This window comes from Magallana gigas, chromosome 3, assembly GCF_963853765.1.
Source record: "Magallana gigas chromosome 3, xbMagGiga1.1, whole genome shotgun sequence".
Classification (NCBI taxonomy): domain Eukaryota; kingdom Metazoa; phylum Mollusca; class Bivalvia; order Ostreida; family Ostreidae; genus Magallana; species Magallana gigas.
This window is the reverse complement of record NC_088855.1, coordinates 27022267-27040336: the sequence shown is the minus strand read 5'-3', so window position 1 is coordinate 27040336 and position 18070 is coordinate 27022267. Positions and strand designations below refer to the sequence as shown.

The following is an 18070-nucleotide window of genomic DNA, read 5'->3' as shown; positions in this document are numbered from 1 at the left end:
AAGACTTGTGCAGATAACAGAACGCAATTTAAACTGCGTCTGCAAACAGTCATGAAAACTGCCTTCATTTTCATCGTCCTTTTCGCTTATGTATGTAAGTATAACTATTAAAACTTTATTGATATACTGGCGGATCTAAAGATCGAGTTTCACAACGGTTCTAAATCTCAAACACATGTACTTTGAAATGGGGACACGTGTCCACTTTGACAAGATGCGATTTTTAAAAACATTATGCCACTTTAAGAAGGATATTTAAAACATAATGTTAGGTCTTTTCTTTAGTTTTTAAAATTGCTGCTCTACTTTTCAAATTAAATATGTCTGACAGATTTCAAATGTAGAATGTCAAAATACCAGGCGACCACACCGCTCCAAATGAAGATGTTGCTGCGTTGTCGCGCCGCTGTAGGAATATTTACGAATATTATACAAAAACTTGCAACAGATGAAATATGTATATTTGTTTGATTTAAAAACTGCAGAAGATATTTTAATCACTAATCTAACATTAATTTAAAGTACTGATTCTTCAAATGTCCTTTCTGGTCGTGTTAGTGTTTGTAGTATATAGGCTTTCTTTTCATATAGTTGCCTAACAAACACAACATACACACACTATAGGGACACACACCATCAAACAGTACCTCGATTGACCATGCTATATTGAAAGCAAATTGGTAAATACAAAAATCTATATACCTTTACATATGTACTTGTTGTTTTACTTATATGTTACAGCGACAATTTTTCCATTGCGTGCAGACGTGTTGTTAACAACACAGATCATTAAATAATTTGATATCCTATAATAGCAATATGAATCCTTGGTAATATTTTTTTCCGTGTAAAAGGATTCTTACTTTGTAAAATTATTAGTACATGTATATATACAACTTACTGCCTTTAATTGCATATCAAATCCAACCAAATCACCCATTATCTATTTTACACGGACGCATTGACTTCCTTTCTACATTTATAACTCAGGTTGTGTGGACCAGTCCACCCACTGTAACATGGTGTGTCCCATGAGCTGGATCCCTCTGTGTGGGTCTGACGGCCACACCTACAGCAATGAGTGTGAACTCAGGGTCACCAACTGTTTGTAAGTACATGTATATACAAGTATACCAACTATAGCTACTCATTAACCCCAATGTAACACACGCATTTTCTGGAAGTTTACTATACACTTTAAATCAGCAACTGTAAGTGCTCTAAACTTTGCAAAGTTCCATGCACTAATAAGTACACTCCTTTTCCAAAAAAAAAAAGTTAAAATCAAAGGTCAGAGAGGGATGAAAAGCACATCGCGAGCATGTTCTCTTACCCTACTTTTTGCAAAGTATTTCCGAAAAAAGTGAATTTAGTCCTATATGAATATGAAAAAGCTTAACTTTACGGTAACCATTGTACATGTATCTGCACTCTTGTTTTAGGCAAAAAAGCAACATAGTGAAGGTTCGATCCGGCACTTGTGATACAGACACAGTTGGATAGGTCAACTTTACCCTTGTTCATGTATCCAAACAAAATGAATTTTAATAAATATTTAACCAAACAATGCTTGTTGAAGGATGTATTCTGCTCATACATAAAAAAAAAAAACCTACATAAACTTTAGGTTTAAACTGAATGCGATCACCTGCAGGAGTACTGAAATTTTTAAGAAGAAGACTTCGTAAATTGTTCGAACTTGTTTCTAATCTTTTTGTTTGTGTTTTATACAAAAAAACTCTGTCCAATTCAAATCACATTTAAAGTCAGCAGTCGGTACCTTTATATACCTGACGCCGTTTAGGCCAAAACAACACACCTACATGTACACTGACCTATGACACTTAAATAATATAACTTATCTACCCGTGCATGAAAACCCTACTTTAAACAATGAATCCCCCGACTGCATGTTTTAAAGAACGTCAAAAAAAATTAATCTGTTAAGCAAAACATGTAGGCAAAATCAAATTTTTGAATGTTATGGCCTATGAGAACAGGATTTTTCTTTGACTGTAGAAAGGCGATAAGGTTCAGAGGTGCGTTTTGGATGAGTTCACCATACAACGCTTTACCATGTGAATACAAACTGTTCGATTCACGACAATATGTTAGTCTCGTTCCTCTGGAGCTGGAGGCTTCACTTGTGATGTTGCACCGAGGAATGACGTAGTTTTCGAAACTCTCTACACCACCGCATGCCGCAAATTGTGTAATGTCACTCTTTCTTCCTAATCCCGTAATTTCATGGTCAAATACTACTAATCCACAGCATTTATCGAACTCTAAAAACTTTGGAATCTCCTCTTGTGCACCAACACTGCAATTTAATTCTTTGGGCTCGTATGTCACTCCCTCTCTCACTGTAAATATTCTTTCTCTTGTATTCTTCTTTTGCATTGTGCACTCCTCTGGTGAGTTCAATTGATTCTTCTTCTCTGGTTTATCATCTGACTCAGACTGTAGGTATACACTCCAGGAGAGAGGGAACTTGCTTTATTCACATGTCAAGGACAATTTTTAAAAAATCATAAAAAAAAAAATCAAAATACATAGCCAACTCTTTTATACTAGTATTTTTTCAGATTGAACACGTTTACATTGGCATATGCTATGGTGTTTTGTAACCTTCTAAACCTGTTATTAAGTTACAGCTCTACATGTATTTATTTACGCACTTTACTTCAAAATTATCAAACTAATGGCTGACCCTGTCTCTTGAGTTAGGTAGGTACAAGTTTGTTTTCTGGGGCTGAATGAAAGTTACTAAAAGACATGTCCTTTGATTTACCATGGAGTGCTTACTTTAAAAAGATAGCTGTGTATATATATATATATATATATATATATATATATATATATATATATATATATATATATATATATATATATATATATATATATATATATATATATAACAAAATGATAGAGAAAGGGTCCATGTGGGAAGAAACCTATGAATCTTGTAAAACTCGAAGAAATAGTCAGTGGTAAATGCACACATCACATAATTTAAATGCTGTGGTCATTTCTAATCCATCTCTGCTTAAATGCATTTCAAGCAATTTTCCTTTTCAGAGGATCTATACTACTATACTAGACTTTGACCCGTGCGTGCGCGGGTTGACATTGCATATCGAACATTTAGAAATAGGTACATCGATACACCTTATTATTGACATTTACATAACAAAGCTATAAGCCTACAATAATGCTATTAATTTCACTACACTTTCCTTAGTTTGAATAACCTAACTGTGTCTCGGGAAAAGCCCCTCCCTTACTTATACCCGTAAAGTAGCAGAAAATTGCAGAATCGCTCTGGAACGATTTTGGAGAAAGTTAATGAATGATGTTGCCTTGAAAATAACAGTCAAATACATCACAACAAACCTTTTTGAGACTGCAAATACCTTTCAACTAAAAATTTTAATCCATAGAATGGAAGAACTCAACACCTTAAGGCTTTTCACCAACGTAATCGTATATTCTTTGTAAAACTGGGTCTGTAGGACATTATTCATTTTTACGATAAAACATATTCTATCTTCACTCTCCTAACAAATATAATGTAACAATTTTGCATGTAATCAAATATTTTTTGTCATCACGAAGATGAAAGTAAGTGCTTAGGTGAAATGTATATTTGTTATTTTATACTTTCTCTCATAAGAAATCATTAATTTACATGAACAAAATATATAGCGAAAGTCTAAAGAAAATTTACCCGTATTTGTATTATCATTTCTGAGTTTATTCAGGCAGATGTGATATTGTGGAAACAAATATAAACTAAAGATCCCGTTAGTGTGAATGTATTGCGCAAGTGCAAGATTGTAAAATCCAAAAAATCCAGGTGATTTCCGGGATTTTTTTTAGGAATTTTCGTTGATTATTAATTAGCGAAGCTTAACTGAGAAAAAATAAAAACAAATTGGTAATCTTCAAGTACCAAAGATGTTTAAAATATATAAAACAAAAGACAGTATTCTTCCGATTTCTCGGTATTAAAGACTAAAAATTCGAGTCTATTATTTTAATATAGTAGTATAGATTAGAATAATAGACTCGAATTTTTGGTCTTTAATACCGAGAAATCGGAAGAATACTGTCTTTTGTTTTATATATTTTAAGCACCAGTAGTACATGAAGATTAACAATTTGTTTTTATTTTTTCTCAGTTAAGCTTCGCTAATTAATAATCAACGAAAATTCCTCAAAAAATCCCGGAAATCACCTGGATTTTTTCGATTTTACAATCTTGCGCTTGCGCAATACATTCACGCTAACGGGATCTTTAGTTTATGTTTCCACATTAACACATCTGCATGAATAAACTCAGAAATGATAATGACAAGTTGCTGTTGACAAGGACTGCAATACGTGGACCATTTGCATGTGTTTCCAACGAGAACGTGAAAGCCTTAAAATTATCACAGATTCCACCGACTCTAGCCCCTGCTTTTAACCACTAAATTTGTACGTTGTATTACGTATATACATGTATATGTATAGTTGACTTTTAATCCCAGAATTTAAAGGGTTCATACTTCTAAAATCATTTGATGTATGATAATGAAGATTGCATGTATAGTATCAGGCATTCGGCGAATTCTACTAATTGCGCACACATTACGCTTCACTCTACTTTGTGACATGTAACTACGTTATGCAGTGACAGCTATACTATAAATGTGTAAATCAATTTCATATTTTGATGCATTTTTCATGAGATTTAAACTTTTATACAGTGACATAATTATTCAATCATCTATTATACACAGTCACATAATTATTTAATCATACTTAAATGCTTTAAATAATTTTAATTGGGAAGTACTCTAGCCTCGCCTTCTATAAAAGTAAAGTTACTATAGTAAGCTACATGTGTATTCGGAAAACAACAAAACATTGCAAATTATGCTATTTGATGCATGTTGTAGTTTCGGCATAACATTACCTTATTTCATAATACTGACAATTTATATCGCAATTTTATTTATGTTAGGAGTGTGAAGATAGAATATGTTTTAGCGTAAAAATGAATAATGTCCTACGGACCCAGTTTTACAAAGAAAATATGTGTACGTTGGTGAAAAGGTGTTGAATTCTTCCATTCTATGGATTAAAATTTTAGTTGAAAGGTATTTGCATTCTCAGAAAGGTTTGTTGTGATGAATTTGACTGTTATTTTTAAGGCAACTTCATTAACTTTCTCCAAAATCGTTCCGGAGCGATTCTGCAATTTTCTGCTACATAACGGAAGGGAGGCATTCTAACTGTGGTGAGAGCCTTTCCCGAGAGACTGATTATTCAAACTAAGGAAAGTGTGAAATTAATAGCTTCATTGTAGGCTTATAGCTTTGTTATGTAAATATCAATAATAAGGTGTGTCGATAATGTCCGATATGCAATGTCAACCCGTGCACGCACGGGCAAAGCCTAGTATATTATAAGCTTTCCAGGGTTTTTGTAAACCTTCAGAATGTAGAACATGTGTATACATGGTGATCATTTGATTTTTGAAAAGTAATAAAATACAATGTAGTGTAAACTCTTAAAGGTATATGTGGCGTATTTTTTCATGCTAAGAACATTTCATTGATTTATTCATATATAGTTAGAAAAAGGTGGATTAAAAATTTTCCTATATCTATACATGTACAGTTTCAATCCACTGTTTTCTCAGACGTCCGTGTCAATGTTGCTCCCGCCCATTTCAAATGTTTTGACTGCAACAAGTGAAATTGACGTACGCTGTATATTTCCAATCTTGCCAGTTAATGTTCCGCGGTCTTAATAATAAATAGATAATATGTTATTTTTAATGGAAGTGCATGTCTCCTTCATTTTGAAAAGGAATAAAACATGAAGTTAAAAACTTCGCCGAGATATGGACTTGACTGGTCAACTGTCAAACGGCAAACGCGTGTGCTAATCATTTTGACGTCATTAAAAAGTTCACAGAATTAAAACGTTTTTGATTCGTTATATAGGTTCATACAAGGAATTATATTTACAAATGTTAATATGACGTTTTGATGTTTTAAAAAAACCCAGATCATTAAGTGATAACAAATGTTAACTAAAAATAAGACTTACCCTTTAGGCCTAACAAGATTTATTCAAACCAAGTAAAAATATCAAATAATTATATAGAACAGAACCAATTATTTCCGGAATATAAGCATTCTGAAACATGCTTGTATTGGGATTGGTGACCGTTCAAACCATAGTGGTGTTTTTGGGGTGTTTTTTTTTTTTGGAGGTTCATGTGACTATATTCTCATCTACCGAGCATAATTCCCTCTATTTCTTACGTAAACTTTAGTTATTCATAGCTCTATAGAAACTAACACGACACGCCCCGTTTATCGATTGGTCGAAACATACAGCGACTGAAACTGACAGGAAATTAACAGGACTGAAATCTACACGCCCCGTTTATCGATCGGTTGAAACCTATACAGCGATCTTCTAAGAAAAATCACGGACTGCTCGAATTTATCATAATGAAATCAGATGTCAGATCTAGACTCAAATTCCCATAGCGGACGATTTGGCTGTTTCTTTTATATAACGTACTGAGGTTCATTAGCAACTAATTTAATTTATTTAACTTACTTTTTACAATCAAAATATTAATTTGTGAAAAGAAAAGTGTACTAGTAAATATAAACAATAAAATGCTTTCTTTGATGATTCATGCGGGTTATGAAAGTGGCAATCATTGCAGAAAAAAAATTACATTACCCGTGTTACAACTTCAAACCGCAAACCAGTCAAAACGTGTGTATTGCCTCAATTGTTTATTTTTAAGAGATCGGCTGTTCATTACATATAGGTCCTCCCTAGCACATTTTCACTGCGTGTTTTTACATAAATATATAACGTAAAAATTATGCTTAATTTGTATCTTCGTTTTTTTCTCTCAAATTTTACCGGGGCCCATAAGTGCACTCGTCCTTTAATAACTACTAGACTTTGACCCGTGCGTGCACGGGTTGACATTGCATGGTTCATCCATTGCATATCGGACATTTACGAAATACATACATCGACACACCGTATTGTTGACATTTACATAACAAAGCAATGCTATTAATTTCACTACACTTTCTGAGTTAGAATAGATCTAATCTAACGTGTCTTAGGAAAGGCCCTCACCATGGACAGTTAGAATGCCTCCCATATTTTAATTTAACAGAAAATTGCAGAATCGCCCCGAAACGATTTTGGAGAAAATTAATGCAGTTGCATTGAAAATAACAGTCAATTGAATCATTATAAACCATTTTGAGAATGTCTGTAAATAGCTTTCATCTAAAAATTTAATCCATATAGTTTAAAAATTCAACACTTTTTCAACAACTTTTTTTTTTATATCTTCACTCTCCTAATAATCTCTCAACCTAAGAAATCATAAATATATATGAGCGGAATATATAGCAATTAAATTTCCAATGAAAATTTACACGTATTTGTATTATCGTTTCTGAGTTTATTAATGCAAATATGATATTGTGGAAACATAAACTAAAGATCCCGTTAGCGTGAATGTATTGCGCACGCGCTAGATTGTAAAATCCAAAAAATCCAGATGATTTCCGGGATTTTTTGAGGAATTTTCACTGATTATTAATTAGCGAAGCTTAATTGAGAAAAAATAAAAACAAATTGGTAATCTTCAAGTACCAATGATGTTTAAAACCTATAAAACAAAAGGCAGTACTCTTCCGATTTATCGGTATTAAAGCCCAAATATTCGAGTCTATTATTTTAATATAGTAGTATAGATACAAGATCCGTAGGAGGATTGGAAACTTCCCTTCCCCATTGTGCGAGTTGATGTTCTCTCTAAAAAGGAACCAATGAGATATCAAATATTTAATTAATGAAAGGAATATCAAGAACGCCTACCTACTTAAAATGTCAGCACCTTCCAATGAATTTAGAGTACAGATAAAGGTGTAAATTGGTTTTGTTGAAAAAACTGCATATATAGTCGTTCCTTAAGGCACAGAAATCAAGTTTTCAACGAGATGGACAGAGAAACTAAGCAGAGCAACCTGGGTTCTCTTACCTCTTTTTCTTCGAAATGGGTTCCATCAAATAGGTCCATTTCTAAAGGAAGACGCCGCGGACTGAACTTGACTGCTAAGTTAACAGCGACCAAACACAAGAGACACGACTGCTACGAGTCCGTCCAACCGGAAGTTGAACAAAATTACGAATCGTTTGAAAGCGTTAAACGAAAGGGCGTTTTGCACGGTCGGTTTCAAGTCTTTGGACATCAGAATGTGGGCAAGGAAACGTTGATATCAAATATACTTCTGAGGGGGTCCAGCGTGAAGAAGGATAATTTAGGTGAGTACAAAGAGAAAAAATACAGTCGAATTTTCCCCGGATAATTTTAAGAAGTGACTACGGTTTTTCGAGGTTTCCCCCTGCTCTTTAGCAACGCAATATTTCATTTAATTTATATTTATAATGACATTAACATGTTATTTTTAATATAATTATTGTTTTATAGGTTATCTAACTATTCACACAAAGGATACTATTATTTCATTGAAAAACATGGAAAAGAAATCAAATACGGTATGCATATTATGGAACAATATGTTTGTTTTTATTGATTTATTTTATACATGTAATAATAATTTTGGGGCAGCTTAAAGAAGAAATATACAATATTAAACTATTAAACTGAAATTTCATGATACGTTATATAACAGATTTTTGCAGTAGTGATTTTTTTAAAAGTTTGTTTTGTGTTTTATTAACTTTTAGTTTGTATATTTTGTTTTGGTTGATAAAATTACTACTATTATCAAAGCACGTAAAGAAATGCATCATTTGCAATGAAAATTGAAAACGTTCCTTTTTCTCCCGCACAGAATGATTCCCGTGTAGAATGCGACGGCGCACTAGCTCCGCCACAACAGGATGTTTGCGTGGTGATGTTTTCCCTCATGAACAGGTCCTCCTTTCAGTACGCCAAACGGAAAGTCCAGGACCTGAGGTGTCAACACAACGGAAAAATTGCCATCTTACTCCTTGGGAACAAAGCAGACGCCATCCAGAGTAGAAGAGTACCTAGCAAAGGTACTGTACGCGTTTTCATATACTGGGCATATTTTACAATCTCGGAATGGTTACTTGAGTACTAGTACCTTTACCATCAAAATGTCCGGGTTTTTTTTTTTTAGCAGGTACCACCTACCGAAGATTCTCATGGTTGTTGGGTTTTTCTTAAATTAGTAGTCATTTGAATATGAGTTTTAATTAATAAGCATTTAATTTTACCATGTATAAAAAAATGTCGATTTTTTAAAAGGTTATAACTTTCTTTCCAAACAAATAAAAAAGTTCAACCTCCCCATAAGGGAAACATTGACAGCTCTAAATCGCCCCTAATACAAAAGTAATAATTTTAAATAATATACAGTGAAAATTTATTTTCATTAGAAAGTTATGGATGGTCTCTCTTATATATTAATTGGTTATTAATGGTTACCTGTTAATTTTATTTAAGAAAAGGTATATTTTCAGCATGGATGGACTTTAGTAAACAAACCATGATAATGTGAAGTAGACTAATTATCTGTAACCATCGATATACTTACAGATAATTAGTCTACTTCACATACTTCAAACTATCGATATACTTTGGTTGGTTTTTCGCGTGTAGACTAGACTTACAGGTGGATGCATCGTCGGATACCCACGGGTGATCGCGTCTTTTACTTATCACATGATAAGTAAAAGACGCGATCACCCGTGGGTATCCGACGATGATGTGGATGTGGGTTGCAGTTTGCTCAACAATTATTTATTTTACATTATTTAACTTACATTAAAGAATAATGGATACATTTTCATCATATATATTATTAGACTGTTTTGTAGCAAATCATGCAATCGAACTGGACACGACCAATCAAAAATCAGAGTGTGCTGATGATCAGGCTTTTTTTTTTGTATCATTGTAGAAGCCGGTCTTGTTGCAAGAATCCATGAATGTCAGTACTTGGAGACCGCGGTCATTTATCCGCAGAGCGTTACAACAATCCTGGGTAAACTAATGGACTCTGTTCAAAGCCGCGACCAGGAGGAGACGTCGGTTTTACGTAACATTCAAAGATGTGTGCGACGGTGTTTTCTGCCCCGATGCTTCAAAAGACTGACGCAATGATGACATCATACATCGAATTATTTCGTCTGATATTTTCATCGGAAAATCCATAATGAAAATTGAATTTTGTATCTGAAAATAAAGTTGTTAATAATTGCTAATAAAATCACTATAACATGCGTAAGAGGAATTAGAATTTACTTTATTTAATTTGATAAAAAACTTTTTTTTTCGATACGTGTTTATTAATTATATATTTTATATTCATTTATTAATTTTTATTGGAAAAAACGTCTAGTACACAAGTGATAACTGACACTTAATTACCAACAGGACTATAAGCATGTGTACCTTTAAACACTTTGACTTGATTGCATTATACGTTTTAACAAATATAAGATCTCTTGAGCTCAGTACGCGGACAAGAAGTCACCTTTTGAGTTATATCGACAGAGGATTGAGTTGAGAATATTATTGACCAAATGTTGAGGTTAGTGAGTCCAGAGGTCATTTTATGTGTCCTGTAAATACGGGAGCAGGTGTAACGAAGAAAATTGACTCAGTGTTGTGGCATAGACCACCCCCCCCCCTCCCTCCCCCGCATGCATATTTTTTTTTCCCATCGGGAAAACGGGCCTGGTGTAGACCGCATCCCCGGTCTACACACACACACACACACACACACACACACACACATTAGACAAATACTGCCACATTTAGACAAATACTGTAGAGGCAAATCTTATACGAGATAAAACATAATTTTATGCCGCTATACACTATAGTTATGTTCATGTGTGCGTATACACACATACTTCAACTTCATTATATACATACTTTTACATGAGTGAATACTAATGCACCCTAAATTACTACTAAATTACTATTAATTAAACTATATTACTAAGTTATTTGGTAATTTCGTGAATGAACACGGCGTTAAAAACGTTCATATAAAGTTTAATTCACCAAGGTATTAAACATTAACTACGAATGAGAAGTAGACCGTCCGCTATAGTAAATTTTGCAAATGCTTTTCTGAAATTTAAGATTTTTCTTCAATTAGATTTTCTACCCAATATTGCGGTTCAGAGGTCAAGTATGTTAATCTGAATCTTCAATCATATTTCTCCAATTAACATTTAAATAATGTTTTTAAAAATCAACAGAACCAATAAATTCCTAAAACTAAACTCAATTTGACTTTTTTTTGTTGAAACATTGACATTTTATAAAATCATCAATTTACTCCCATTTATCAGAAAAAGGATATTATATTTCTGCAAGACAGAAGTTTCAGGTGGACTTACTCCTTGTTTTAGATCTTCAAACCTTTGAAAATTCATAATTTCTTAATATAATCATGAGAAGACATATCACAAATATCTAATGAGAGTACTTAATTTTTACCCTGCAAAAAAAATTCTAGAATCAAGAAGCTTAGAAAACAGGAAAATTCGCACCGGTCCCTCAGAGCGGTCCCAAACCGCCGACACCCCACCCCCCCCCCCACCCCTCCATCTCCTTTTACTTCACACCTTATCGCGAATGACTAATTGAAAATTATTCAAACTACATATATATAGTTGCTCTCAGTTGAAAAAAAAAATATTATGCCCCTAATGTGATAATACACTGTAAGAAACTATAAAATAGCATGTACGAGTATCATTTCTACATCTCTCTGTACTATAATAGTTATGATCTCTCTCTCTCTCTCTCTCTCTCTCTCTCTCTCTCTCTCTCTCTCTCTCTCTCTCTCTCTCTCTCTCTCTCTCTCTCTCTCTCTCTCTCTCTCTCTCTCTCTCTCTCTCTCTCTCTCTCTCTTCTATGCCTATTGACAATAAAATAGAAGAAATAAATTAGTTACATAAAATAAAGTTTGATTTCGTGATAGGGAGAGGGGGTCGAATTGTAAACAATACTAGATAATATCCCGCGCAAACGCAGGAATTAACACTTTTAAAACTTTAAGGTATTCGATGTGTAGCGACCACATTTTGTACATAATAAATGAATGATCGATATTCTTCATCGTGATATCAATTTGAAGGTGTTATCAAATAAAAATACTCTACCAAAGGAATTTTCAAAATGTTGATTATAGTCCAACTAATTACACATCGAATTTTGCATTGAAGTCTATGGGCAACGTATGGTTTTTTTTTATAAAGATATTGTAAAAAGTAACTTAAGATTCGTAAAACTCTCTTGGTTAATACATACACAAACTCTCTTTATATTAAAATATGAAATAAAATAAATCATTTTCCGCAGATATTTTGACAAAATTAAAATTTTCTTTTTTTTTTCATCAAGGGGAGATAACTCTTTAAAAAAATTTAAGATGCAAAATGACCGGCTTCTTATATTTGTTGTCATGCAGTCATGTGAATTTTGTTCATTTCACTAAGTCTTTCGTTGTTATCAAGCAATACATATTTAACTAATTTAAACGATTCAAAATTGTTCAATATCCCTTCAGTAATTAATACATTGAATACCTTAAATAAATGTTACAATGCTCCATGTATACGACCTCTATTTTTTTTTTTGTTGCAGCCGGATGAATACCCCCCCCCCCCCCAAAAAAAACTTTTTCATTTTATTTCAAACCAGAAAGTGGCTGTATGGTGCGTCATGTATGGTGCGTCATTTATCTTTTTCTAAATTTTGTTCTTTAGGTCAATAAGCCAAATTTTACTATAACTATTATTACTGTCCCAAAGAAGAATTTCAGAAAAAAGAGTGTAACCTCACCCCGACAAAATTCAAATCCCTTGTTTTCTGCATACATTATCTATTCATACAGACGTAGAATTCTTAATACAATTTGTTTATGTTTCGCAAATTAATTTAATGGTTTACTGCCAATCTGTAGTGGTATGAAAATGTATACAATTTAAAAACGCTAGATAAGTATATACATATTTTTTTAACCAAAGTTGTCAGATCCAATGTTACTGCCCGGTGATTAACTAGACATACAATTTGGCACTTCAATTTCACTGTTTATTTCCTTATCTTCAATTCAATTTTTACATTGTCACAGAAAAGTGGGGGGGGGGACTCCATTTTAATTCAATTTTTTGTATGTAATTTTAAGAAAAATCTTTGCTGCGCAAAAAAGTGGGGGGCGAGGTCCTCCCTGCCCCCCCCCCCGATGCTACGTGCTTGCCACCAAGCGTGGCCACCGCCCAACTCTAACTCTCACCGCCTAACTCTATCGAAAATGGAAGTAGGTTTGTAATTTATTTCTCAATAATTACTCATTAGGTAAAATTCAGTTATAGCTTACGGATATCAACTCACAGGTGTTGAAATACTAAAGGTGTAAGCAATTACTCTGGTGCAGGCATTTCGTAGTTTATTGGCAAAATGTCTTAATTTTTAAGTATAGATAATTCTACGGATATTGTTCGTCAATATTGGTTCAAAAACTAGAATCTCTTCCACGTAGAAGAACTTCCGGTATACTCGTGACGTCAAAATTTTTTCATCAACAAATCGAGGATTCTCGTCAATATTTAGCTGCAGAAGATGTCATATGCATATTTGTTCAAATACATTATAATAGGAGATACAGGTATTTCTTTTGTTGAATCTCTTTAGAAATGGAAGAAACATCTGAAGGTGTTTGATACGTAGTAAGCTTTGTTTTTCTGTGGTGTCATTAATGATGCCATTGATGGTAGGGTTATTGATTTTGGTATCAAAATGGCTGTCACTGAAAAGAAATCGAATAATTAAGTTGTTTAGTCAGTAAGTTGTGTAATTTTAAATGATTGTTTCGGTTTGTTCAATATATACTTATTTAATGTATATCTGTTATGTGTTTGACATAATACTAATTTTGTTTTGCATTGCAAATCGATTTTTTGGTCGATCATGACTCGATGTTTCTGTACTTAATTTGTTCAGAAGATGACGCTTTGATAAATACACATAAAATGTTGCCAATACTATTCATAATAACAGGAAAACTAACATTTATATGCAGATAATTTAGTATATTTTGTGGGAGTGAAAAATGTTTTCCTTTTTCTTTTTTGATTTAAGGAGTGGGAAAGTCATGCCTTCTGCTCCAGTTCACAGACAAAAGGTTTCAACCTGTACATGATTTAACAATAGGTAATTGATTTGTTGATTACAAGTTCCACTGGCAGATGTTCAGTGAGAAATATTGCGTAATCATCATTCGTCATCATTAATGCATGAAGTTAGTACTTATTAAGAATTTAATGAATTTATTTTGGAAAGTAACCACCACATAAAATTTTTTTTATCTGTATTATGTTTAATAGGTGTTGAATTTGGAGCTCGAATGATTACCATAGATGGTAAACAAATCAAATTACAGATCTGGGACACAGTAAGTTTATTTTATGTTGTTCTTTTAATCAGTTATTAAAGTGTAATAGTCTTATAAATTATAGGAGGTTAGAAGTTTGTTGAAGTTTTAGTTAACAATTGGTTTTAGATTTTGCGATTGGTAGTAAATAAATGATCCAATTGTTCAAATATTTGTTGGAAAGAAAGTTTTAAAATTCACAATGTTTTTCTGTTGAATTTGTGATTATGTATCATTCAATCTTCCATTGTTTTTGGTACATGGTTTATTATGATAAAGATAATGGCATGCAGATAAAGGAGCAGGGGGTTGTCAGACACGCTCCACTGATCACTGATAATTGTACAAATCCTTAGGCAATATTCTTGCTTCATAGTAAAACTGTGGATAATGAAATTTAAAAATAAAACTTGATTATATCATCATTGATATTTATATTTGTTTCATCATGCATTAATATAAGCCATTTATATGTTTACTTTCTTTAGGCAGGACAAGAATCTTTTCGGTCAATCACCAGATCTTATTACAGAGGGGCTGCTGGTGCATTGTTGGTGTATGACATCACAAGGTAATGTTTCACGCACAGCGTAAGGAGAATGGGTGGTGGTCAGTGATGGTCCATAGAGTTATCTTTAAAATGTTTAAGGTTCATTAATTCTAAGCATCAAAGTAGTGCTATATCACTAAATATGTTATGTATATTCTTCATTTGTTAAATGTGTATAAACATTGAAATAAAAAACAAAAAAAAATTATGGTGTTTATGGCAAATTTGTCCTGCTGATAAAATGGAAAAAGAAAATGGATTTTTAAAAAGTGTTGAGTATTGCAAATTGAGTTATTGAAACTTAGTGAAAATCCCATTGGCCACTTTAAGGTAGAAGTGCTTCACAAATACCGGTACATCTTTTGTGGAACATTAAAATTAATCCTTGATAGCTTGAAAGAAAACCAATCCTAATACGTAACAGCAGTGTTTGTAGATCTTCTAAATATGGATATTACAGGTATTGATGTGTGTGGGTTTTTTTTTAATGTTACATTATGTAACTCATTAATCTGGCAACTCCTCTCAGGGAGTCTAATTAACTGGCGATTGATTTCAGTGGAGGAAATCTACATCATGTAAATATCAAGTGCTATACAGTAGGCATTTATACATGCTCTTTCTAATTTTAGGCGTGACACATTCAACCATTTAACAACTTGGCTAGAAGATGCTCGTCAACATTCCAACTCAAATATGGTCATCATGTTGATAGGCAACAAAAGGTTAGCAAATTTATTGATATTTTATTTCTTCAAAATGAACTCTAAGACACTCGAACACACTAGCTGGTTGAGATCTTGCTTGGTATCATGAACAGGGCTTACCACGGTACATTAGGAGAGGAGCAGAGTCCTCATTTTAAAAATAAAAATAAATTCTGATACATGTATTAATATCAAACAAATAAATATGAAGTATGATCATCCTAGCCGTTTGATTAAAAATTATGAAAAGAAATAATAAATATATATACACATTAAACAGTGACCTAGAGGCAAGAAGAGACGTGAAAAAAGAGGAGGGGGAGGCTTTTGCCAGGGAACATGGCTTGATCTTCATGGAGACCTCGGCCAAAACAGCAGCAAATGTAGAAGAGGTAATAACATTAATCTTTATAACACATATTTTATGCTGTACAAAAAGATTTACTGATTCTTTTTCTGTTCTTGTTTTGAAAAAATAAAGAAATCTACTGTGGAAGCAGTAGAATTCGTGGTGGCCAAATTTTCGTGGTATTCGTGGGTACCCCTTGCCCACGAATTTACATCCTCAACAAACACTAATTATAAACTAATTATAAAAGATTAAGTTAACCTACTCAAACTGAAAACTGACACATCCACGAAATTACATCCCCACAAATAAGCAAAAAATCCACAATCCACGAAAATTGGCTCCCACGAAATTAAATGATTCAACAGTAAATGGTGCAGTAATGGATGTCATATATTGATGATTTTAACTCTTTTTTTCGTTTAATCAGGCATTTATTAACACAGCCAAAGAAATTTATCAAAAGATTCAAGATGGAGTGTTTGATATAAATAATGAGGTAGGTTCTTTGTTACAACTTTGTGTTTTTTACAAGTAGGCAAGACTGACTGTAAATGTCTTTTATTAGTCACTGTTGACATTTTGACCCTTTCATAAAGTCTTCTGTCATGGCCTTTTACTAAATGAACAGAAACATTCTAGTAAATCAGATTTTTGGGTTAAGATGATTAAGAGGGGTCATCAAAATTAATTCTAATGTTTGCTGATATTCTCATTTAGTTGTCAATGGAGGTTGTATTATTTAAAATCTAAGTGAAGTACACCATGCCTAATGCTATTTCTTTTTTAACGCAGACGGTGAATTGGTATTGCCCCCCCCCCCCCCCCCCCCACCCACAAATCATCATCACATATTCATTTTATGTTGTGTTTGTGATATTGTAGGCCAATGGCATAAAAATCGGACCCCAGCATTCCCCAAGCCCCAGCTTGCCCTCCTCCTCAGGTGGTGGAGCCCAGGGAAGTGGCTGCTGCTAGGGCAAGGAAACTCATTCCTAGGGGATTGGAAAAACACCTTCAGAGAGAAAGGAAATAAAAACAAACTCATATTCTGTTGCAATTGGCGTAGATATATCAGTTTTTTGTAAACCAGTCTTGTACATTCTTGTACTTTCTGTTCCAAGGAAAAACATGGATGTTCGATGGAGTGTGAACTCATTCTGATATTATCATTTGTTAAAAGCTATTTGTTGTGAAATCCGATTTGTGTATATCACCTATTATATTTGAAATAAAATGTGCTGGAAACTGCTGTCAAAAATAAATGAGAGAATTACCATCAAACACATGTATCGTAAGAAATATACACACCATTATAATCCTTCTTATTGGGTTTTAGATAAGGTATGATATTTATTGACTATTTTTTCTCTCTTTAATATTTTTTAACCAAAAAATTTAAAACATGCATTCAATTGGTTTTATTTCATGAACTTGTGTTCATTTTCTTCATAAAACAAAAGAATCTGATTGGTTTTTTGAAACTGTTCACCATCCTACAAGTGTAGCTGTTGGCTACAGGAAAAGGGGGAAAGTATTTGATTGTGACTGAAAGATTGTCTTGATGAAAATGAATGTACTGAATGGATGTGTGCTGAGGATTTTTTTTTTATTTATGGTTGTAAAATGTGGTTTATGTATATAGAATTTATTTTATAGTCTCTAATGATGTATGATTTTTTTTTCTTTACTTAAGAAGTGTCTGTAGAAAATGAAGCTGAGAACCTCCTATATGTGTAAAACAATTTGACAAGCAAATTGCTTTTAATTCAAATCATGCTAACATTTGTGCACTTTACTGACATTGAGAATATATACATTTATTTTCATTTGCTTTCAACTACAGTAGTAATCAGTATTTTTATGCTCTAAAATACATGTGAACCAGACACCACTAGATATTGAACTGGTACTCTGTTGCCTTTTAAAATATTTAAAATCTCTTGATATTAATCTTATTAAATATTCACGAGGT

The 18070-nt window shown here is 33.1% G+C and overlaps 2 protein-coding genes across 2 annotated transcripts; both read left to right on the top strand.

The window, feature by feature from the left end:
• Positions 1-8001: 8001 nt before the first annotated feature.
• LOC105327166 (GTP-binding protein Di-Ras2) lies at positions 8002-10316 on the top strand. Its single transcript, XM_020066758.3, has 4 exons — positions 8002-8367; positions 8534-8601; positions 8901-9108; positions 9996-10316. Exons 1-4 carry the CDS (start codon positions 8043-8045, stop codon positions 10196-10198), a joined length of 804 nt encoding a protein of 267 aa, XP_019922317.2. The 5' UTR covers positions 8002-8042; the 3' UTR covers positions 10199-10316.
• A 3268-nt stretch (positions 10317-13584) lies between these two features.
• LOC105327165 (ras-related protein Rab-2) lies at positions 13585-17379 on the top strand. The gene is made up of 8 exons (XM_011427481.4): positions 13585-13724; positions 14198-14269; positions 14443-14510; positions 14978-15060; positions 15672-15764; positions 16027-16138; positions 16526-16594; positions 16981-17379. Exons 1-8 carry the CDS (start codon positions 13679-13681, stop codon positions 17071-17073), a joined length of 636 nt encoding a protein of 211 aa, XP_011425783.1. The 5' UTR covers positions 13585-13678; the 3' UTR covers positions 17074-17379.
• Positions 17380-18070: the final 691 nt, after the last annotated feature.